The sequence below is a fragment of the Perca flavescens genome, chromosome 13 (assembly GCF_004354835.1).
Source record: "Perca flavescens isolate YP-PL-M2 chromosome 13, PFLA_1.0, whole genome shotgun sequence".
Taxonomy (NCBI): Eukaryota; Metazoa; Chordata; class Actinopteri; order Perciformes; family Percidae; genus Perca; species Perca flavescens.
The window spans coordinates 13,769,595-13,793,684 of NC_041343.1; the positions used below are offsets into that span (position 1 = coordinate 13,769,595).

Genomic DNA, 24,090 nt, shown 5'->3' on the forward strand with positions numbered 1-24,090 from the left:
AAATCTGGTAAAGCACAAATATATGATTTGAGTCTCTTTTCTATGGCTTTACTGTAAACATCAGACGGCTGTCGACAAATGAGGAAAAGACAAAGAAAATAGAAAATAGAAGAAAAATAGTAAATTTGACTGACAAAGAATGTTGACATTAAAATAACTATTTTTGAACATTATTATTACTAGATCTTCAAAATGTTACTTCTAATTGACTTCTTTGATTTTGTACTGTCAATATTTTGTCCATTAATGTGTATTTGAATGGTGCTTGTTTGTCTTTTGTTTTCTTTCTGTGCCCAGCTCCTGCTTGAAACACAGATACTGATCTCACTTAGACTGATTTGTTTATAACAATTACTAACCCATAACCCGCTCTGATAAGAACAATTAAACAGAAACATGATGCAGTTCCCGGAACAGAAAGTACATCATGTGGAAATCTTGGAAAGCTGGATATTTGACGTGTTAATTACACCTGCCTAATAACGGCCTATTCTTTTTCTTTCACACAGGACTTTTAAGGTCAATTAAGTATCAGTTTTTCAGATTTATTTAAATTTACTTTGATCAATTTAATCTAGTGTAAGATCATGGTAGTGGACTGTCCATTACATCTAGCCCTGTTAAAACTTTCAATTAAGTCTCATTAATATAAATTAAGATAATCCTCGATTGAGCCCCAAAGGAGAAAATAAGGTGTGTCTATATTAGGGCTGTCAATCAATTAAAATATTTAATCACGAATAATCGTATGATTGTCCATAGTTAACCTGTGATTAATAGCAAATTAATCTCCCATTTTTATCTGTTCTAAATGTAGGCTAGTTCAAAAGTTTAAAGTAATGCTCAAGTGGAATGTGACACTTGACGTACTCCGGTGGTAACTCAATTCGCATTGACCGTACATGCAAATAACTTTTAGTCTTGTCAAGAGAACCATCTGTCTTGTAATAAAGCCTGAACAGGACGGCTCTCTTTACATGAAGTGTGTGGAAAAAAGCCTTTTATCTGTGATTCAGGATCAGGTTTAACCTTTGAAGTTGTACCCGGTGCAGCCCTGCCTGTTATGAGGTCAGGAAGTGATGAGACTTCACAGATATGACTCATATATACTGTATGGCTCGGATGTCTTTCAGATCACGGCAGCTTTATTTGAACACATGGTATGGGGAGATGCATTCAGCTCAGCGTTCAAAATCATCTCAAAATACATGGTGACTTTCTACTGTATTTATCCATCTCTTTCTGCTTATGTACAGTATTCTGGTTACATATTTTAAATAATAATAATAATTTTAATAATTGATACTGTTTATTGATCCCCAATGGGGAAATTACAATAATATATATAAATAACCTCCTCTTAACATGATTATGAACAACATGTTTATCCCGCCACTCTGGTGCCACCTCAGCTATCGTCAAAGGTGAACAGATGAACTTGGACCTAGTAGGCTAGGCTATCGGGACTTCTCATCTGACACTTGTAGTGGCGCCTCTGTACACACATGCCCAGCTGTCTTTTCTCACTGTCTAAAGTCACTCGTTTCAGTAAACACAGTAGGCTACATTTAAAGTCAAACAGTAAATGATTATGATAATTAACACACAATTCATACATTGGCATTGCACATAAGCACACATGAATTTCAATCCCAAACACTGCCTCACCACATCCATACATCTTCCTCTTGGCGTGTTCGGTGTAGGTGACGGCATCAAAGATCACGTTCTCCAAGAACGCCTTCAGCAGACCGCTCGCTCCTCGTAGATCAGACTGGAGATGCGCTTTACGCCCCCCTCCACGCGAACCACATGGCGGGTTTGGTGATTCCCTGGATGTTATCTTTTTTTTATTGATGCAAAGTTCAAACATCAAAAATACAACACATCAAATCATCAAACAATCATCAATTAATGTATTTGATGTAATTTTATATTTTGTACTTCATGGTCCCGACAATTTGAACTATCCTATACTGTGCAGCTCTTCATCATACTTATACAATTCCACATCCATCGCTTCAGTGTTGAACTGAAACACTACTGCACCTGTTTATTTGTTGTTGTTGTATTTTTGATGTTTGAACTTTGCATATATATATATATATATATATATATATATATATATAAGTTGAAAATCTGAGCAAACAATTTTTGCATACAGTATATCACATATGTATCATATATAAAAGTGATGTGACATTTCTTTATCGGTGATGCTTTATTTTAGATAACAATACACCAAAGTTTCTATTATGGACGATATTGTGATCTGTTACATTCCATTTCGTGAAAAACAAACCTCAAAAAACAAACAAATCATCAATTAATGTATTTGATGTAATTTTATATTTTGTACTTCATGGTCCCGACAATTTGAACTATCCTATACTGTGCAGCTCTTCATCATACTTATACAATTCCACATCCATCGCTTCAGTGTTGAACTGAAACACTACTGCACCTGTTTTTTTGTTGTTGTTGTATTTTTGATGTTTGAACTTTGCATATATATATAATATATATATATATATACAGTGGGGGAAATAAGTATTTGACCCCTTGCTGATTTTGCAGGTTTGCCCACTTACAAAGAATGCAAAATCTACAATTTTAATCATATGTACATTCTAACAGTGAAAGACAGAATCCCAAAGAAAATTCCAGAAAATCACATCATATGAATTTATTAAAATTGATAACCATCTGATGAGGAAAAACAAGTATTTGACCCCCTGGACAAACAGCAAGTATTCTGGCTCCTACAAGCCAGTTAGTCTTTCTTTAAGACACAGCCCCAATCCGAACCAATTATCTACATCAAATATACCTGCCTCACCTCGTTACCTGTATAAAAGACACCTGTGAACACCCAAACAACCAGCATCCAACATCACTACCATGGGCAAGACCAAAGAGCTTTCTACGGACATCAGGGACAAGATAGTTGATCTGCACAAGGCTGGGATGGGCTACAAGAGAATCGGAAAGCAACTTGGAGAGAAAAGATCAACTGTCGGTGCAGTTATCAGGAAATGGAAGAAGCACCACACCACCGCCAATCTCCCTCGGTCTGGGCCTCCACACAAGATCTTGCCTCGTGGGGTGTCCCTGATCATGCGAACGGTGAGGAATCATCCCAAAACCACAAGGGGGGAACTGATGAATCAACTGAAGGCAGCTGGGACCACAGTTACAAAAGAAACGGTTGGTAACACACTACGCCGTCATGGATTGAAATCCTGCAGCGCACGCAAGGTCCCCTGCTCAAGAAGAAACATGTACAGGCCCGCATGAAGTTCGCCATTCACCACCTGGACGACTCAGAAGAGGCCTGGAAGAAGGTGATGTGGTCAGATGAGACCAAAATAGAACTTTTGGCCTCAACTCAACTCGTCGTGTTTGGAGGGCAAAGAACACAGAGTACAACCCAAAGAACACCATCCCCACCGTCAAGCATGGTGGTGGCAACATCGTGCTTTGGGGGTGCTTTTCAGCCAAGGGGACGGGACAACTCCATCGTATTGAGGGGAGGATGGACGGGGCCATGTATCGTGGAATTCTGGACCGACATCTCCTTCCCTCAGTGAGAGAGCTAAAGATGGGTCGAGGATGGGTGTTTCAGCACGACAACGACCCTAAGCACACCGCCAAAGCAACAAAAGAGTGGCTGAAGAAGAAGCACATCAAGGTTCTGGAGTGGCCTAGCCAGTCTCCAGACCTGAATCCGATTGAAAATCTTTGGAGGGAGCTTAAAATTCGAGTTGCCAGGCGACAACCTCGAACCTGAATGATTTGGAGGCTGTCTGCAGGGAGGAGGGCCAACATCCCTGCCGAAATGTGCACAAACCTTGTCACCAACTATAAAAACCGTTTGACATCTGTGCTGGCCAATAATGGCTTTTCTACAAAATATTAACATGGTGTTTGTCCAGGGGTCAAATACTTGTTTTTCCTCATCAGATGGTTATCAATTTTAACAAATTCATATGATGTGATTTTCTGGAATTTTCTTTGGGATTCTGTCTTTCACTGTTAGAATGTACATATGATTAAAATTGTAGATTTTTGCATTCTTTGTAAGTGGGCAAACCTGCAAAATCAGCAAGGGGTCAAATACTTATTTCCCCCACTGTATATATATATATATATATATATATATATATATATATATATATATATATAAGTTGAAAATCTGAGCAAACAATTTTTGCATACAGTATATCAAATATGTATCATATATAAAAGTGATGTGACATTTCTTTATCGGTGATGCTTTATTTTAGATAACAATACACCAAAGTTTCTATTATGGTCAATATTGTGATCTGTTACATTCCATTTCGTGAAAAACAAACCCTCTCTTATCTGCTTTGTTGTAATTGGTGTCATAAATTGCTGTTTCCTGAAGATTTATCTGCTTGAACCAATCCTTTTCCCATGGTGCCTCTGTCTTATCTATCTATTCTCACGTCATCGAAGTAAACAGAATGATTGTTAGAAAATGTATATATTATTGTGTGTCTCATTAAAGCTTTAGATCATTGTGAACTGAACCCTGCTTCGTGTCATTTTGTTCTCCGAGCTCTTAACTGCTTTCAGGATCAACTCAGAGGATAAACCAGAAAACAATCATTATTGGATTGTTTGACTAACAGTCAAACTGTAATGATTGTTATTGAAAGGTTAAAAGATAAAGATGACCAAGCCTTTTCAGTGGCAGCTCCAAATCTCTGGAATAGTTTACCTATCATATAAGAACTGCTCGGACCGTTGAAGCCTTCACGTCCTTGCTAAAGACCCACTTCTATTCGTTGGCTTGCAATTCAAGTTGAGCTTTGACACCTTGACCTTTTTTCTACTGTTGGTTATTTTGTATTGTGTATTGTTTTTGTATATTATCCATTATTATTGTTCTGTTGAGCTTGTTAAGCACTTTGCTCAACTATGGTTGTTTTTAAACGTGCTATAAAAATAAAATTCAACTGAACTGAAAGGACACTTGTTAAAATTGGCTCAGTTTTTTTGGGTTACCGTTAAACGGATAAATTATTAAACAGCGGAGCATTTCATGTCTAACTTCAAAAGTTAATCTTAAATTAACACAGAGCAGTTCAGCAGTAAAAGTGAATGTTGGATTATATTGTATTACATGCCATTTTCAGGTATACTACTGTATATGTCTCACTGGCAAATAAAGTAGTGCAGAGGTTATGAATTATTTTTCAATCAAGGACTCCATACAAGATAGAGAATATACCCGGGCCCCCCTCATGTATATCCCTTGGAATAATTTAATGTAGCGTTTTTTCACACTTTCTGTAGTCTTAGTTATGTGAAAGAATAACACAAGAAATGTATAAGACATTTTAGACATTTATTAAAAGTTGCAAGTAACACTGTACATAAACAAAATATCATAGACAAATCAAGAGACAAGGGCTAATTTGAAATGCATTTCAGATACACGCATTTCAAGAGAAGTGTTAACTGAAGTGTTTCACACTTAGTATACATAGGCTAAACTAGAGACCATGCTGCGATGGGGTCACACCAGCCGCAAACCAAAATTGGGCCAGTGCCGTAAAGTGGGGCCCTCCCCTACTTCCTACCCATACTTCCGGTGCCCTTGCTTTGTCAACACCCATCTTCAAACTTGGCTTTTATTTTGCTCTCCAAAATTTCATGACTGGATCTTGCCTGTGGCCAAAATCTGGCAGACAGACAGACAGAAATAAAAACAAGGCAAAGTACTCTAAATCGCCTCTGTGGTAGTTCTCGCTACATCAGGTGTCTCTAGGAGATTTTTTTGCCATGATGACACACACACATACACACAGGGACTCATAAAGTGAAAATAATACCAGCGTTGCTGTTGAGGATAGTAATTACACCAGCAACTATGTGGTCAACTAAAAGTAGCTTTGGTGTGTGGGTGTGTGTGTGTGTGTGTGTGTGTGTGTGTGTGTGTGTGTGTGTGTGTGTGTGTGTGTGTGTGTGTGTGTGTGCACATTCATGTCCCATTAATGCATGTTACTGACTTAGCTTTAACCTTGTGCTTCCTCGCCTTGCAGATTTCTTTGGATTGTGGTGGCACCTGGATCGTGGATGCAGCTGCTGCTGTGGTCCTGTAAGAAACCCTGCTACGTGCTGCAATGCTATAACTATTATTATTATTAGTCATAGTTCTATAATCTTTATCTTTACTGTTACTATAATTGCCACTGTTCATCATGTCATTTTATTATACATACTGCTATAATTATTGAGTCATATTTCTGTATCACTCTCTCTCTGTCTCTGTCTCTCTCAGAGACAGAGACATAGAGAGTTGTGATCTTAGCTATCGATCATATGAATTAATAAGACCAGGTATTGAAACAGTGACTTTACCAAAAGTTATGCAAACGTCACATTTAAACAGCTTTTACTGAGAGCACATTACCAAACCCAAACATGAATCGTAATTTAAATTTAGCACAGTGGAGAAGTGCAGGTTTGTTCAGTCAAGTAATAATCTAAATTATAAAAATCATGGCCAAAAAGATAATTTACTGATCAATATCATTTTGTGCAGCATCATGGTTACATGGTCAATCACATCACTACCGTGGCTACTGTTAGACTCACATCTTCCATATAAGATTTCATATGAATAGATTAAAGAAGAATTTAAATAATTTAAGTAAAAATGTAAGATTTAAAATGTACAGTAGATTTTTACACCCAGGAATTCACTGCGGATGAATATATTAAAAGTTGTGAGGTCAATGTGGACACAACTAAATAAATCTATTACTTGACTGGGGAAAGGGCAAGGAAATTAAATATTGACAGATAAAAGATTATGTGTTGAAGCCTGCATATCTATTCCCTACTGTAAGTATATGACAGTACTTTGAACTGTGTGCTTCTGATTACTGGTCGGCAAATGTTTCACATTTGAATAGATACAGACTATACATTTTTCATAAGTTTCTCATAAACAAAGAATAGTTTGCCTCAAACAAAGGGTAAACATCTCTGTTTACTTTTTAAATAGTCATCCACACGGAGTATTGAGGAGGTGTATGCAGTACAGGTGTAAAGACTGAATATAAAATTGTACTGCATACACATCAGTACGCATTCTTGCATAATACTTATTGTATAGAACCAAACAATTCATTGTAAGGGTGTCTTTGAACAGCCTTGTGTTAATGCTTAACAAAAATAGACACTTTCTGCCTGTAATAAATCACGTGTCCCAGCCTTGTGTTTGCTCTGCCCCCTACAGAAGAAAAAGCTCATTGTATACCTACAGTTCTATGGTTACATGCCAGGTATGTGACATGTGTCCATTTTGGGCGGGAATAGAAAACTTGTAATGTAACTACAGCCACCAAATCAATGTTCTAATTTGTCCAGGTTTGAGTACATGAGGGGAAAAAATCTTTAGTCAGTTCTCCCACTCCCAAAATGTATATCAAATACAGAAGTTGTGAATAGAGCTCCTTTACAGAGGTATTATTATTACTAGTTTTGCTAATTCTTAATAGAAAACTAGTTTCAAGATGAAAGAGATCATCGAGGTTATAGCACTTTTTCTAGGTTTTGCAGGCTGGATATTGATTTTCATATCATTACAAGATCATTATTGGAAAAAATCCTCCGAAGATGGCAGCGCAATTACAACCTCCGCCATCTATGAGAACCTCTGGATGTCTTGTGCAAGTGATTCAACGGGGATATTTAACTGTCGTGACTTTCCATCCATTTTTGCTCTTCCAGGTAAGTAGAAGTAGCAATTATCTAATAGCTGGATTATCAATTTTACATTACAACATTTTGGAAAAGTTACTTTTTGGTATCTGCTTTAATGTATCTATTTAAATGAAAGTGACTTTTTCTGGTAATTAATTAATTAAAACAATTTGCTTAGGCTTTTATTAATATTTTATTTTCTGCTATTTTTATTTTCTCACTGCTGATTCAGCTTCATATACTGTAACAGCTGACTATGAATTTTCTAAATACGGCTTTATCAGATATCTGATTGAGCCAAGTACTTTTCTTCCTAGAAAAGTACTTTGAACTATACATACAGAATCAGACAGACCAACTAAACAAAAAGAAAAATAATACACATACAGTATGTAATGCAATGCTTGTGCTGTAATCTACAGCAGCAGCTGTGCAATCTAATCCAATAGCTCGGTAAAGTTTGTGAAGCTTGTGAAGTTTGAGGTTGTATAAGAGGAATTTACATCCACCTAATGGACATTTCTATTGGACTAATTACATTATATTTGTAGGTAAACACAGTCTTAATCAAAACAACCTCATTAACTTTGAAAACAGTATTAGAGAGCTATACAATTACCCTTACATTTTACAGATGCTTCTTTTTACTCTGCATCTTTAATTGTATCCATTGTATTTAATGCAATGCATGTGGTAATTGCATACGGTTTACTAGTTTTTGTGAAATGTTACTTCATTTTTTCAGTGTCCTCCTAAAAATATGATGTAATGTAAAACCACTAAAACAATGCATTTAGAAATGTCCATAAAGTCAACTTTGACATAAAGCAGTTAAGTCAAGCGGTTCTAAGTTCCTGTGTTTAGGTTTGAACCATTTGGAATGGAGTAAAGTGTAAAGTAAAAGGGTTTTTGTATTTGTGGCCAAAAGGCTGCAGTGGTACTTCATCACCATAATGATTAAGGTCTGATAACAAAAAACGCTACATTTGTTAAACTAAAGAAGACAAATCCTTTGAGCTCAGTTGTCAGACAAGCAAAGAGATTACCGGTATCTGCGGGGCAACAAACCTGGTCATCTGCTGGTCGGGATGGGATGAAGCACCCTCACCCCTCAATTCCACTAACCTACCCATCATTACTCGGACAAAGGGTGAAGTGAGGAGCCAAAATAAGACTTGATTCCATCAATAATGATTTGATATTATTAACACAGTGTTCAAAGCAAACGTCAAAAGGTGACAAAAAGCTTTAAGTCTATAGACGTTGGTAAGCAGACTTGAAGGCTAGACTTCAACTTCTTGTTGTCCCTTAAGTTGGGTCGTGCTAAATGGTATGTGGCCAACACAGAAATTGTTTTAGCAACCACTCAACAGAATGTTGAAGGCTGTGAAGTAGAAAACAAGAACGTCTTTACTCTTCAAGCTGTATAAAAGTTTGACTCCAAAAGATTCACATGGAATTCAGCTGAATCCCTTCACCACTGTATCAAACCCAGCAGTGGAAAAATGGCTGTTCTTATTTGCCTTTGTTTTCCTTGATCTAGACAGGATCTTAGTGTGCCTTTAGAAGCCTATCAGGAGCAATCTAGTACTGGCTATAATCTTTAGTAAAGACGAGTAATATAACATATGATGAAACAAGAGAGCACAACCCCAGTGAACCCAATGAACCCCAGAGCCCAGCCCCAGTGAACCCACTCATAAAATAATAATAAAATCCAACTCATATCTAAGAACTTATATTGATACCAATTAGTTGGAGACTGTTAACTACTTTGTTAAACATTTACCAAAGTGATACAATAGACGAGTGCTGTATAGACATGAAACACATGAAACTCAGGCCTTGTCTTGAGCCCCGAAGTAAATATTTTGTCAGTCCCTCATCTCATCAGAGGCAGAAACATATGCTTTCCAGTTCACACATATCTGTTTCTGTTTTGTTAAAATGGGGAATTAAAAATGGTGTATTAGTAAGGAATCAAACCTGCGTGGCTCCCCTTCAGCCAATTGAACATGATCTCACTTAAACTACAACTATACAGTAAGTTGGAAAGTGCTGGATGTTGGATAGATTAGAAATAAATAAATAAAAATATATTTTGTGTCGTGGCTCAAGTTGTATTTTGTACAGGCTTTGCCCTCTAAACATGTTGGTTAGAGGGTTCTGCCTTTGCTCATATGACCAGGGTTACTATCAGTGAGCATCTAGGAGGCTTACACCTGCAACAATATTCTTGTTGTTCTTGTTGTAATAGTAAATGTCATCTCTCTGACTAAAGCATGCATTTTTAACACAATAAGAAATAATGTGATGCTTGCTGCTACTAATGCAACTATGCATTTTAATTGTTTAAATATATATATATATATATATATATATATATATATATATATATATATATATATATATATATATATATATATTCATGTGTAACATGTTATAACAAGAATGTTTAAAAAAAAGAATTTAACGTTTGCACACAGGGTATGTTCAGGTGTCCCGGGCACTCATGATCACTTCCATTGTTTTTGGGACATTTGGGCTCGTGGCTACTCTCGTAGGAATGAAGTGCTCAAAAATAGGAGGAGAAAACTACGTCCTGAAGGGAAGGATCGCTGCGATAGGAGGAGCATTCTTTTTACTACAAGGTAAAGGCTTGGGGATGGATGTAATGGCCATGTAACAAAAGAAAGCATGAGCAAATGTTTGGTCAGAAGTCACTTTAAATGTGTTGTGTTGTTAATGAAGAAAGGTCCCTGCACCAACCATGTCTCTCTCACTCCAATCTCTATGTGTGCAAAAGATCAGAAAATGGGTCACCAATTCAAAAGGTTATCCCCACAAATCTGCTGATGCACAAAGCATGCCATTACCAAAGATATGTAAATTGTGAGAATAGGTCACACTATATAAAATACAAAAAAGTGATTCAGTTAGCGGACGCCGGTAATCTCAGGAACCTGTGTGTCCACAAACAAAATACTATTACCATAATTTTAGTTTAATTTGAACGGCTTTTTAATGTCAGAACTATATTTGTTTTATTGTATTTAGATGGTAATCATTCTCATAAGATATATCTTATAGAATTTGTAGAGTGGATATAAATGAACAAGCAGGTACCTTTGCTTTATATTACGGGCTTCATAAATAATCTTATATTGCATGAAATGGTTTTAGCCCCATTAGGACATTCCTAACATGGCATGGTTGTTTGCATAAAAAAAAACTTGTCTGAACTAAACAATGTGTTGTGTTTTGTAGGGATTTGCACCATGATTGCTGTATCTTGGTATGCAGCCATCATCACACAGGAGTTCTTTGACCCGTTTTATCCAGGGATAAAGTGAGTCAATACATTCTGCAAGAGTATGTCATTAAGGTGAAAAGAAATGGAACAATAGCTGAATGGCAGAAAGTAAAATTGATGTTAACCAAGGATTAAATACTAATACATAGATAAAAAATATGTTCAATGTTATTGTATCACAGGTATGAGATTGGAGCGGGCTTGTATATCGGGTGGTTTTCAGCTATACTTGCCATTTGTGGAGGTGCATGCCTGATGTGTAGCTGCATAGCCAACAGACCCGATGAAGAAATGTGAGTATGTGTTGCTGAAACGATACAACAATATAAATTCACAGGGTATAGTAGAATTGGTCCATATGCTCTTAACTGAACTGGGTGTTTTTGTGTTTTAGACCATATCCATGCCAACCATCCTCCAGAGGACATGTGCTGATGACTGTGGAAAGGTCTCAAACTGTCTCGAGCAACTATGGAAAAAATGCATATATCTGAGACGTGATTGCGTAGAGGAGAAAGCCGACTGGGTTGGACTGAATTCACCAAATTGTACAGTAGTTAAAAAGCAGTAACCCTATTTTGGAGGTTTATTGGCTTTATCCAATCCAAATCTTTAAGTGACACATATTTGCAGTATAAGAATTTGTAATGTTATGCATTGTGAAAATTGCATATGTAGTTGCTGTAGGCTTACAAAGAGAAACTGCAACATAATGAAAACTCTGATACTACACTGCTATAATCTAGAATTAGTCTACAGAATACAATAAACTTATTACATGCTCGCATTTAACAATGTCCAGAATGTGGTAGGAATCCCAATATAGGACCATTTATATCCCCAACAGCCTTAAATAACCACACCTTTAAAGGGGCTGTACTACTATACTGAAAAAACTAGACTGGTCTGAATGCAGGCAGCGGCAGGAACGCCCACTACTGCTTTAATTGGCTCGTGGGTTACAGGAACGCCCTTCTGAATGACGAAAGCCTTGAGGCACCGTAGACGGCTATACTCCTATGGAAAGCAATCGCTTGGAAGATATGCGATATGGAGCACTGAATTTAAGGAATTTAGTGTTAATCTGATCTTAAACTGAATTTTCCCTTGCGGAATAATACAATTTACTTTCACTATTTTGACTTTGGGGACAAAGTGAGTTGGTTGCAAACTGTGTAATGGGGAGACCCCGGGCTCTAGGTCTTGCGCTGGCTGAATTCGGGTTGACAGACTTCACGGAGATAAAAAAAAAACAAAACAGCGGACTGGGATTGCCTCCACAGCCACAGCCCTTACAGACTGTTCCCAAATACCGTAAATACCCAAATATTTTTCACGACCACATGCACTAACTTGCACGCGTAGTAGATGAGGGTGACTTCATTCTCTGCTCAGGACGCCATTTCTCTACTATATTTTAACACTTGAGTAACCACATTGAAACAAATGTAAAGCATTTTTATCCTTTTTTACATATATATTTCAAATGTGAAGCGTTTTCTTTTTGGGTTATTTTACATGTGTTCCTGTGGATTTCAGTATGTTTTATACAAAAATAAATACAATTTCTTCTTTTTAAACCATAAAAATGTTAATGACATTATAATTTCCAACATATTCCATGAATAGAGCTGTTGAGCAATGTGACTTAATATTATGAATGAAAAAATAAACCAGTTCAATGTTCAAATTAAAAGGAGTTTGGGGTTACAGAGCCTGTTTGCACACCATTCTCTCCTCTGACTCCTTTAACCAAAGCAGACAGAGCTGAATGTACAGTCCATTTAGCCTCAACATTTTCTCACTGCCCACTCAGAGTTGACAAATGATATCAATGATATAATTTCAGTTGGTTAAATCTGCCACCTACTGCAATAATATGGTGTCACATCTGGGATTGGATTTACTCCGGTCAAATTGTGTTCCTGGTAAATTGGCCAAAATATACAACCATCATCACCAGATTCTACCTTAGGGCTGGACTGTGTCTAATATGATGGCTGGGGCTATATTTTGCATATGTCATTAATGTTGATACAGATGCATTTTTAGGAAATTATGTCTTTAAAATGAATTTGCACTCTGCACTGAAAGGTGACAAAGCTTAACCATATGCACAAATGCCTGCAAAATGAAGGAATTAAGTTCAAAGGTACTTTAATGAAATAAAAGTATGTAAAGTTACATTTATAAAGTATATGCAGGTCCTGCTGATATTAAACATGATTTTGTTCAACAGAAGATAAGGTAGTGAGGAACCAGGTACAATGAAGCTTATTTTGGCACTGTCTTACAAAAGGGTGAATGTTGAACAGCCTCATCTTTCACAGCAAGACACATTTTCGTTAGCAGACTTCTAATCTTTAGGAGCCTCATTTGCTAAATTGTCCAGGTTTTGTCCATCAAAGCGTATAAAGTGCCATCCTTCGCTGACGGTTAGGTCCTGAGCTCCTTTAGCAGCGTAGAAGTCTCGAGTGGGAGCATTCCAGTCCAACACAGACAGTTGCAGCCGCACACACTGCTTCTTCTTCCCCACCTGAGAAAAGAAAAGAAGGTCATGCCGTTACCTCTTTATCACACAGATGGACAGATGAACAATTTTGTGCTTTAGTGGTCAACAAAAAACATTTACCTCAGCGACTTTGCTCAGTAAACCCTTGCCAATGCCCCTTCCTGTATAGGAAATTAAAAAAAGTTAAATACTTTCTAAAAAAAAGTTTATACTTGAGGACAAAACATTTACAGAAAAAAATGCCACATTTTACACAACACTTTCATTTCAGGCTACATTGACATTTCAACAAATATTCTACCTCTGAATTCTGGCATCACGTACAGGTCCTCCAAATATAATGACCGCCCCTTCCATGTACTGTAGGTATAAAAGTAAAGGGCATATCCGACAATTGTGAATCCTACATGGACAAAAAGAAACAAGGAATCAAAAAGACAAGACAATTTTAAATCCCTAAAAATATAGTGGAATTAGGTCTCTTATGTCTTGGTTAAAAAAAATGGTGAATTGATTTAAAGTCTATGGATGCTCAGTCACTGTGCAATGGCCAATGGCCCTTTACCTACCTTCAGTAGCTCTAAATAGAAATAGACAACATCTGACACTGTTGATTTATGAGGCCACACTTGAGTAGGCATCATGATTTGTTGAATACTAAATGGAAATATCTAAACAGCAAGGGCACAGACCTTTTATTATATGTTGATCAACAATTTACCTTCTTTAGATTTATGCTCCTCAGGCACTTCTGCAACGAGGCATTCAAAGAAGGGATTTTGGCAGAAACCGTCCTGCTCCAGTTCTAAAGTAAAGCCATAATGTATTAATACGCAATAAATACTCACTTACCCAAATGATGAGGCAAATAAAAAACATCAATACTTAAAACCTTTGAAGATTAATTTATTACTTGTTTACAACTCTCCTCTTATTCACTCTCCCAGACTCCCTGGAAGAAGAGATCTTGTATCTCAATGGGACCTTTCTGGCTAAAAAGAAATTGATAATAACAGCTAAGATTCAGGCACATAGTGACACTGCTAGAAAATAGTCCATTAGGCAATAAACAAGTTGAAAAGAAATTATATAACTCCAGCTGTGGATCACATGCTATTGTACATCCCATTTTTTTTTACATCTAAATCTTCAGGTATTATCCAGACTAAGCGGTTTACTTGTAAACATGTTGAATGCATTTCCTACTTCCTACACAGTTATATACTGTTTCAAACCTGCATGAAGTCTTTTTATATTCCTCTTTTATTGGTGCATTGCTTCCAATATGGCATATTATACTGCTACCACTTGTTGGTATGTATTATCTTCAGTCAGCAGAGATGTCTATCATGTCATCCTTATGCTCGTGGTGTGAGGTATAGTAGAACACTAGATACAAACTATTTGGGGAACCGCTCGTTAAAACATTGCTCTACATCGCTACTAGCGACCAAAAACGCAACTACGTACCTTTAAAAGCACTTGTATGTATTGTAGGCTACACATGATAGTCATACTTTGCTGTCTGGCTGTTGTATTTATGTCCAACGTTCCTTTATAAACAGACACTCAGTACTCAAGCAACTTACAATTTATGATATGATAGCAAGAGAGAATGCTTACTAACTCATACAGAACATTTTAATTGCATGGCAAATGATAAAGAGAAGAAAGAAGAGCTATGGACCCATACCCTAGCCTCGTGAGACCGTCCTGATCTCGCGAGCTCCAGTTTTCCACTCGCAGATCAGCCTGGCATCTTGAGGCAGAGAAAATTTGGAGCCGTTAGCCAAACGACCGGGCCAATCAGCGTTGGTTTTGAGGTGGGTTAGGTGGTGATAGACCGATGGTTTATCCAATCAGCTAACCAGTATTATCAGCCAGTGGTAGCCCTAATTCTTCTATGCTTTTTTTCTCTTGGATCCTTCTTTTGGAATATGGTCCGGGAACCTGAAATGGTGACTTTTATTCCTAAATTCTCGTTACACAAATGGCAAATATCCTTCACCGACATGTTGCTTGCATGCTGAGCTTACGAGCTATGCTTTGCCTGCAGCAGCAGGGGCGGGCTTGTGGTTGTATTTTCATACGCTTCGTAGATCTGATTGGTTGATTTGGCCCGTCTATCACCAACATAGATGATAGACAGATGGTTCATCCAATCAAATAACCAGTATTCCGCCCCTTCCCAAAAATTCGCCAACGGAAAGTTCCCAGATGGATATGCCGAGCAAATGCGAAGCAATCCATCTGGCGGAGTCAGGTTACCCATACCCACCCATACAACCACATTTCTGCTGAACTCTCCTGCGCTCCTGCTTTTTGAACAGAATCTAATCTCTAACTGTTTTGTTCACATCATTTATTATTTACCTATGTCATGGTTGCAAAGTCTTGCAATGATTATAATAACTAACGTTAACTAACTAAAATTGCACATTATACGCTTCAGACACACAAATATGGAAATCCAGGACCACTTATATTAACTGATAAGGTGGTAGGCTAAATGAAACTGTGACATCTTAAAGAGATTCAGCTTGGTTTTTCTTAAAACATGTTCTATCATTTATTAAGTGCAGAATTACCTTCATGAGATATCTTCACTTGGTCGGGCATGTTTTCATAAAACGCCAACTCCTGAAAACAGGGGAGGGTGGTAAAACGTTATGTGTGAATGTATGTAGCGTGTCATTTGACAAATATACCAACCTAACGTTACATGTAACAATTAACGCAACATAACGTTAAGGTCAGGTTTAACTTTAACGTTACATTCGGCATTGTGAAGCAGAACACCATTTTTAAGTTAGCTTCTGTTCAGAATATTACTAAAAGACGTGTTCGTTCTGATTTCTGGAGGAAGGAGGAGAAGCTTGGGTCGAATTGAAAGTTAAGCAAAAGGTTTAATGAAACTGCATGAAAACGACAAGACAAAACATATACACTGTAAACAGCGGACTGCAAACATGCTTCCCCTTTCGGGTCACAGTTCGCAGTCCCGTGACATGACAAAACAAATGTTAAACTGCAGCTGACAGCGGACTGAATCCATGCATCTCCTTGTGGAGTCACATCGAACAGTCCTGTGACATTCCCCGGATCATACATTTATTCCCCTACATCTGGGTGGTTTCTCAAATGAAATCTTCCCCTATTGGTCAGATGTCTCTCAAAAGAAAAGTTGTATGTTCCCAATCAGTGTCTTGAGGCTACACCCGGTCAAAGGATCTTACTGAGACGGTGTCAATTGTTTCCAAACTACAGCAATACTCGTTCTTTGTCTTTATCACGTCTGGCTCAACTGGCAATGGCTCTCAAAGTTGTTTAAACAATAAGTCTTTCTAGCGCTTTTACATTTATGCTAAATTAGCAATGACCTAATCAATTCTTTGGAAGCTTGAGAAGGTGTGAGCCAGACAAATGCTGATTAGTGTGGTGTGATGCAATCGGTTGATTCAGTGCTTCCTCCAGCTACAGTGTTCATTCAACTAAAAGTACATTTTTATCAGACATCACCAATGTTTTTACTTTTTTTTTTAAACCTAACACTTCGTTGTCGTATCGTAACGACTCAGTAGTACGGAGCCTCACCAATATCATTCTCGATATTTCTTTGCAGTCTTCTTTTGTTGCAGCCCGTACTTTAAAATCCATGTTTGTTTAATCTACCACAGTCCACAGAACTGTCTTCTTCCTCAGAGAGAAGTCAAATGACTATAATGGTGATTTTGCGTTTCCTAGGATAGCGAAGGCACGCCCCGCGCTAATCTGCCTCTGATTGGTTTACCGGGTATTCTTACCCTAACTAATCTCGTTTCTCACGCCTTAACCTAACCAATCTAACCAACGAAGGCAACCAGTAATAGCCAATCAGAGGCAGAGTAGGGCGGATCATGCCTTCGCCTTCCTAGGAAACGCAAATTTGACTACAAATCACTGAGAACCATGCTGAAAACAGGTTGAAAACTACGGTCGAAAACATCGAAAACAGGAAATAGTTCCGGTGTTGTAATTTTGTTTTCAAAATAAAAGATAGATACGTACACTTGTCAAACGTATGCTGTCGCATATGGCGTTGCTCTGCAAGTAATTTTAATTGGCGATTAAAATCAATTTCAGGCATGGACATTTCGCATGGAAAGCCATACAACTACAAACAACTTTTAATATCGGCCTCCTACCAGCATGATACAAGAGTTTGAAACTGGGGAGATTGTGTTTAAAAAAAAAAAAATTTAAACGTAAAAGTAGGCATTTCCCTGAATGAAGTAGTTTACACTGTAGTATTGATCATGTTATTCAAGTAAATATTTTAGGTCCTTTTTCAACCACTGACAGGGAGTCAGTAATAGTGTTTTTTGTTTTCTTTTTGCTGGCTTTTACATCACTCGTGGGGTTTAAACTGGCTTGTGATCAGTGACGACACCAAGCCAGTTGCAGAGAATAATGTGGTAGCAAACTGTTTAAACAGTTATCCAAGATATTTTGGTGTTCAGATACAACACTTGAGAAACAGTAAAATGTGCTGATGGCAAACTATACAGAATAATACTTTTCTTATAAAGTATTAAAAAAACAACAACATCCAGATAAAGGATTTCATACAAAATCTGATTTATTTTAGAGTAAAAAAAGAACATGTAATCAATTAGAATAGCTGAAACATTACAGATCTCACAGCTGGACCTCAGTTTTCAGTGGGCATTAACATATTTACAATGTCTAGTCACATTTGCTCTTTATCTGTCAAGAGTTCAGTTATTCCCCTTCATACCACTCCAAAGTTGACCCCCTTTAAGTTCAGCCCAAACAAACCTCCTTGTGTGTTCAGCTGCATCAACATGGTAAAAATCTCCACTACCTATACAAGTCTCAGTGTGGCGACTGTGTGCTCGCTCCAGGAGACTCAGACTGGTCTAGCTTCATTGCTGCTTCTAGTGGGGTTGAGGAAATTGAGGTTGGAAGCACAGAGCTCTTAGTCTCCAAAGAGGAAGAAGCAGACGAGGGCAGAGATACAACTATGTATTTCTGCATTGGCCGAGAACTTGTCAGTCCAGGGCCACTGCCAGACTCCAGTTTTACCAAAGGCTGCAAGGTTGAAGTGGCGCTGGGAACAGTGCTAGTGACCGGTGAGGCTGACTGGGAAGAGCTGAGGGTGATTACCTAGAGGAAAGACAAAAAGACAGATGTAAATTCATACTCTGAAGAGAAGGTTTCAGTAAATCCTGTAGGTAAAATTCAAGACGTTAACATTATTAATTAATACAAAATATTCTATTTTTCTGTATTTAATCATTTTTTATTTGAGATGGCAAATAAAAGATACATTTAAAAAAAAAATCATATCAGATCATATAATTTTATCAACACAGGCACGACAAGGAACCTTGTTGATGTGATGAGTGCAAAACTGAATAAAAATCCTGAAAAACCTGCTGGGTTGAAGAGGCTCCAGCACTGGTTGCCATGACGATGTACTTTGTTGCCGGGGGAGACGGCTGTGATGGGGTCCCTGGTCGAGGGGTCATCAAGGTGAGGGAGCTCGGAACCTTAATGATGCTGGGAGTGCGCGACCCTGCCGACCCACTTAACCCACTTTGTGAGACAGTAAGGGTGGGACGAGGCTGCAAAAAAAAGGATTCATCATTCATAACTCAACAGCTGTGTGCTAGTTTACTTGCATGTCAATTCTGCAATGCCTCACATTCACTCTGGACTGTAAGTGCAATGCCTAAATGATACATAACATACATACACACATATACATATACATTTTTTTTTTTTTTTAATGGCATCTTTTTTTCAAAAGCTTCCTTCCAGTTGCCTCAAATTTATTTATCCTTTACTAAACATATTATACTTATATAAGTATTACATTTACCTGTGTGATTGTTAATGTGGTTCTGTTGACTTGTTGAGCTTGCAGTGCTGCTTGAGTCCTGGCCTTCATTACATGGGTGCAAAGCATGGGTCCGAGGTAACCATAGTCTGTCCGATACTGCTCCATGTTGTCAGGCTGAGATCGGATCTTGGCAATAACACTTGCACAGTGTTTCTTTGAAAATTATACACATGTTGTTTATATGACATAAGTACTGTTCTGATACAAAGTAAGTAAGAAACAATTACTGATGAATGTCACGTCGTAGTGAAATATACATATGTATCAATCTGTGGGAAGTGGTCTACTTTTAAATGCATAATAATCACACACGTATTACCAGTAAGAGGCTTTGAACGTGGTCCGCTCCTATCTTATCAATATTGGAGACCACTGGTCCTTCCATCACCGCTTTGATGCGAGCACCCTCTATAGTAAGCCGAGGAAGGATCAACGTCTTAATCACCTGCAGGGGACAAAATCAGGAGGTTGCGGCCGATTGAAAAGAGTAAAATGATAAAGATCTGAGGAAAAAAAGAATCACACTCACGTCAGGTCCAAGTTCAGCAAGTCCAGCGATGCAGCCGTAACGTGTCGTCCACTGGGTTTTGTCATCCAACCAACTCTGAGGAAACATGTCAGTCTGGTTTAGTATGTGAAGTGTTTTAAATAGTGGTGTAAACCTTACATTTAAGGAGGGTAACATTTATCTTTAACAAGAGATCAACCCAAAAATACTGTATCTGTGGCTAGAAAAAAAAAAAAAAAAAAAAAAAATTCTAGAAACTATTCATGGGTTTTTCCTTTTCCCATTTTTTACCTCAATGTTTTTGGGAACAAAATATAAAACACAAAAACCCACCTTAGTAAAAGTCTTGGTAATACGGGACTGGATGTTGTTGGTCGTAGTACTAAAGGTTTTACAACTTTGGGCCATGAGGCGAGCAGCAAAGTCTCGTAAAGCCCAGTGGTTGTCAACATCTGGTCGCAAACACAGCTGCTTACTCACAATACACGTCACGACCGCTGGGATGAGCTCATGCAGCTGCAAATACAGATAGAAAAATTATAACATTAGAATAAAAGTATATGTTGAGATTATACCCTTCAATAAATAACATTGTTTTTCTACACTCACGTATTTCTCCAAATACAAGGTGGGGTTGTCCATTAGAGCTTTGACCATCCGCATTAGATAAATCAGTAGAGCCAGGTTGTTTTGCACCACATTCACACGAACCTTTGAGGAGAGCATTAAGTCAGTACTTTCAGCAGAGACATGCTTGGGTATTTCATATGAGGCGAGTAATGTTTTAGAACATTTGGAGAAGCTGAAAAGAAAAGACTCTCACTCCTTCAGAAATAAATGTGCTGAATCTTGGAAGCATCTGATACAGTCCAGGATCTGTAGCAATACTCTGTAAAGCTTCCTGAATGACAGGAAACAAAAGTGACATGACAGACCAGGTTAAAACTGCTATTTCTTCAGTTTGGCAGAATTCTATAATTGCACATACAATTTCCTGTTAGCTGCAAAGTGTTGCCATTTCTTAACTTTATAGCCAATTAACAAAACCCACTATGTAATTTCTTGTCAACAGGAAACACGAAAAGGTAATTACACTGTTACTCAGAATGTATACAACAAACCTTATGTACAGACAGACAAGCAGGACTTACAGCTCTCTTAGCTTCACAGGAGCCAACACACGCTTCTGTGATTTCCTTGTAGTAAAGCTGCTGTTCCACAGACAGCTCATGAGTGCTGCGTGGCTTCAACCTTATTAGACCCTTATCCTTTCCTGAAAGGCACAGATATAATCATAAAGAATTAGGGAGGGAAGAAGGGAGCAAGGTAGGAGGACAGGAAAATAAAATAGAGAAACATTGAATTATAATATAAACACAAGGTACTGACCTTTGCCATCAGCAGGCGTTGCCCCCTGACTCTTGCCTTGAATCGTACCTTCTTCATCCTGACCAGGTTTGACGACTTTAAGGGGCTCTGTGGATTCAACCTTTTGTTGCTCTTTTGGTGCTGAAAAGCAGTAAATAAAACACAACTTTAAGTTTTCCCAGATTTTTTTCTTTTTTTCTTTTAAGAGAGGAACATTTAAAACAGGGCTCACCTGGTGGTGGATTTTCTGGAATAGAAGGCTGCACACCCTCAATGCTTAACCAGTGGGCTGTGGATTAACAAACACGCATGGTGTATAAACTTACAGTCAAAACAAGAAAATACAATATCCGGGAGTATAACAAACGGCATGTAATATTTAATATTTGGGTACCTTTGAGAGACACATCTAGTGGAACTCTGGGGAGCGGTGTGTTAATAATGTCACTGAGGTCGACTTCCTTTTCCTCATAGAAATAAAGCTCTCTTCCACCACCGCTTGCAAAGCGAAAAGGGATAAACTCTTGCGACTGGAATCCATACAGGGGCTATAAAAAGAGAAATTAAGTTAGAAAACATGATTAAGAAAGGAACCAGAACAAAGGAACCCCTTTATGCTTTCCTTCAAATAACATCTATCAAGTGGTTTAATTAAATAATAAAAGTTTAAGTAGGCAAGTTCTCCCGTACCTCCACGTTTTTTAGTTTGAGAGCATTATCTATGTCACTGGTAGTTAATTTACGTCTCTTCCCATGACGCATGAATTTGAGAGCATCCTATGTAAAGGGGAGAAAGGAAAAATAATTTAAATATAAAGCTCATATATCAGATTTGACATAAAGACATTCAAGAATGTGGTTTCAAAACAATTTACAGACCCACAAACAAAATATCTGGTTTAATGATCTGTGATTTACCTGTGCAATTTCTTTAATTCTGTAGCTGACTTCTTCACTTAGGGCTGCGCAGCTTTCCTCCTGTAACTGCCCCACTCCCACAGACTCTGCCATGGCCTTCATGGATTCTGTGGGTAGGGAGACCGAACACTGCTTCTGCCGACGTTCCTCCGCCATGGCTAACAAAGTACACAGGTCTGTGAATATCACACCTCACATATCAACAAAGAAAAAAAATCTAATTCAAACAGATGTATTCCACTTTGGGTATATCATTTTCTGTTCTGTTGCCAATACTAAACACTCAAGGGGTCTGAAGCCACAAACAACATCCTGACATGTTATGTGATGGTTTAGCAAACATTATATATAGACTTAAGTCTACTTCTAAAGACACAATTCTGATGAAAGTACATTTGCAGTGTGTCTTCAGCCCGATTCCCCAAATGTAAATATGAGAAAGCATGTCTTATTGCAGATCAAACCCTAGCACAGATATTTTTTTACCAATGTAACACAGCCGCCTTATGCAGGCCATCGTCAAGAATGTAGTGTGTTCATGCATGGAGGGCACTACTTAGGGAACACCACTTAAGAGGCCAATCACATCACTGAAGGAGCTACAGGTTTCCATGGCTGCAATTGGAGGCAATGTGCATACAACTGGGTGTTATACTGCAGCTTTATGGGATGATGACAAAAAGTAAGTTAATGTTGAAAAGGCCTTATATGACATCTCAGTTAGTGTTTGCCAGAGATCATTTGGGGAATTCAATACACAAAGTACAAGAAGGTTCTATGGTCTAATGAGCCCAAAATGACTCTTTATAAAACAAATGTTTAATTTGCCATAAGCCACACAACTCATCAACATGGCAACATGAATGCAATAGGAAAACAATATGCAACATAAAGCCCAAGCAGGAATGGTTTAAAAACAATGTATGTTTTGGAGGGGTGAAGTCTAGACCCAAATAGTTTTGACAATACACTTCTATTTGTGGCAGAAATTGAAAAGAAAAGTGCACTTCATTATCCTCATGCAACTTCTGGAGAAAAAAAATTGGAAGTGACAAGATGTGCAAATAACACGGCCCCATCCGCATAGACGGAAGGCAGTCATTTCTACAGCACATGCCTCAATTATATATCGACTTATGGGGATCTGTACTTAACAAGTGTGTATCTTGTTTACAATGCAACATAAAAACTCCAAAGTATGAATACTTAAAAAAAAGGTATTATAAGTTACTTCATGTGTGTAAACAAACACACAGAACACTCCACAGAAAGCGGGTTAACCACTCGGACGGAATAACAACCAACTAGCTACACACCATACTCAAGCCACATCTAAAGTATATTCATGCAAATGCAACAACTTAATATCAAAATAAGAACAGCGTTAATTTCAAGCCACTTAACGACTGCATAGTTCTTTAATATTAACTTACAGTGAGCTAAATATGTGTTAACTTGCATGCTAGTAACTTAGCTTCCGTTGACATTTTTACCTGTGTGAAGTTGTCCTCTCCTTTCTGAGTTCAAGCAGGAACTTACACGAATAAAACCAGTCAATGTTGAGCTCTGCAACTATACGTATTTCGCAAAGCTAAGTCTTCTCTATGAATATCCATCTCCTGATATAAATAACTAACTAATTCACCGATTGAAGCTTGGATCTCCGTTCGTGAATTAGCGCTTATGTTCCATCGCCATTTTGAGTCACGTTCCGGTTGTGATATCGCGAGACTATAATTGAGGACCTTAGTGTTCGTTTGTTGAAAAGTAACTTATTAGAAATAATTGAGGAAAGTTTGTTTTAAATATCAAAATATCTAATA

At 37.9% G+C, this 24,090-nt stretch overlaps 3 protein-coding genes across 5 annotated transcripts; 1 reads left to right on the top strand and 2 right to left on the bottom strand.

Moving 5' to 3' along the window:
* Positions 1-7,553: 7,553 nt before the first annotated feature.
* Positions 7,554-11,550, top strand: LOC114567022 (claudin-15). Its single transcript, XM_028595910.1, has 5 exons — positions 7,554-7,770; positions 10,230-10,394; positions 11,011-11,092; positions 11,239-11,349; positions 11,451-11,550. The coding sequence occupies exons 1-5, from the start codon at positions 7,554-7,556 to the stop codon at positions 11,548-11,550; spliced, it is 675 nt and encodes a 224-aa protein (XP_028451711.1).
* Positions 11,551-13,196: 1,646 nt separating this feature from the next.
* Positions 13,197-17,298, bottom strand: sat2b (spermidine/spermine N1-acetyltransferase family member 2b). Its single transcript, XM_028595259.1, has 6 exons — positions 17,163-17,298; positions 16,157-16,208; positions 14,290-14,373; positions 13,870-13,971; positions 13,689-13,729; positions 13,197-13,592 (listed from the first exon to the last, which is right to left on the bottom strand). The coding sequence occupies exons 1-6, from the start codon at positions 17,223-17,225 to the stop codon at positions 13,413-13,415; spliced, it is 522 nt and encodes a 173-aa protein (XP_028451060.1). The 5' UTR covers positions 17,226-17,298; the 3' UTR covers positions 13,197-13,412.
* An 865-nt stretch (positions 17,299-18,163) lies between these two features.
* Positions 18,164-24,069, bottom strand: taf6 (TAF6 RNA polymerase II, TATA box binding protein (TBP)-associated factor). Of its 3 annotated transcripts, none has more exons than XM_028595564.1 (15): positions 23,761-24,069; positions 22,268-22,443; positions 22,040-22,126; positions 21,744-21,897; positions 21,582-21,638; positions 21,371-21,490; positions 21,133-21,254; positions 20,805-20,882; positions 20,591-20,692; positions 20,315-20,497; positions 20,003-20,077; positions 19,793-19,918; positions 19,453-19,626; positions 19,004-19,195; positions 18,164-18,734 (listed from the first exon to the last, which is right to left on the bottom strand). In XM_028595564.1, exons 2-15 carry the CDS (start codon positions 22,421-22,423, stop codon positions 18,444-18,446), a joined length of 1,917 nt encoding a protein of 638 aa, XP_028451365.1. In that variant the 5' UTR covers positions 22,424-22,443; positions 23,761-24,069; the 3' UTR covers positions 18,164-18,443. The 3 variants fall into 3 exon arrangements, with proteins under 3 accessions (XP_028451365.1, XP_028451366.1, XP_028451364.1); XM_028595565.1 differs by having other exon boundaries at positions 22,268-22,458; XM_028595563.1 differs by having other exon boundaries at positions 22,268-22,425; positions 23,761-24,068.
* Between the last annotated feature and the right edge of the window lie 21 nt (positions 24,070-24,090).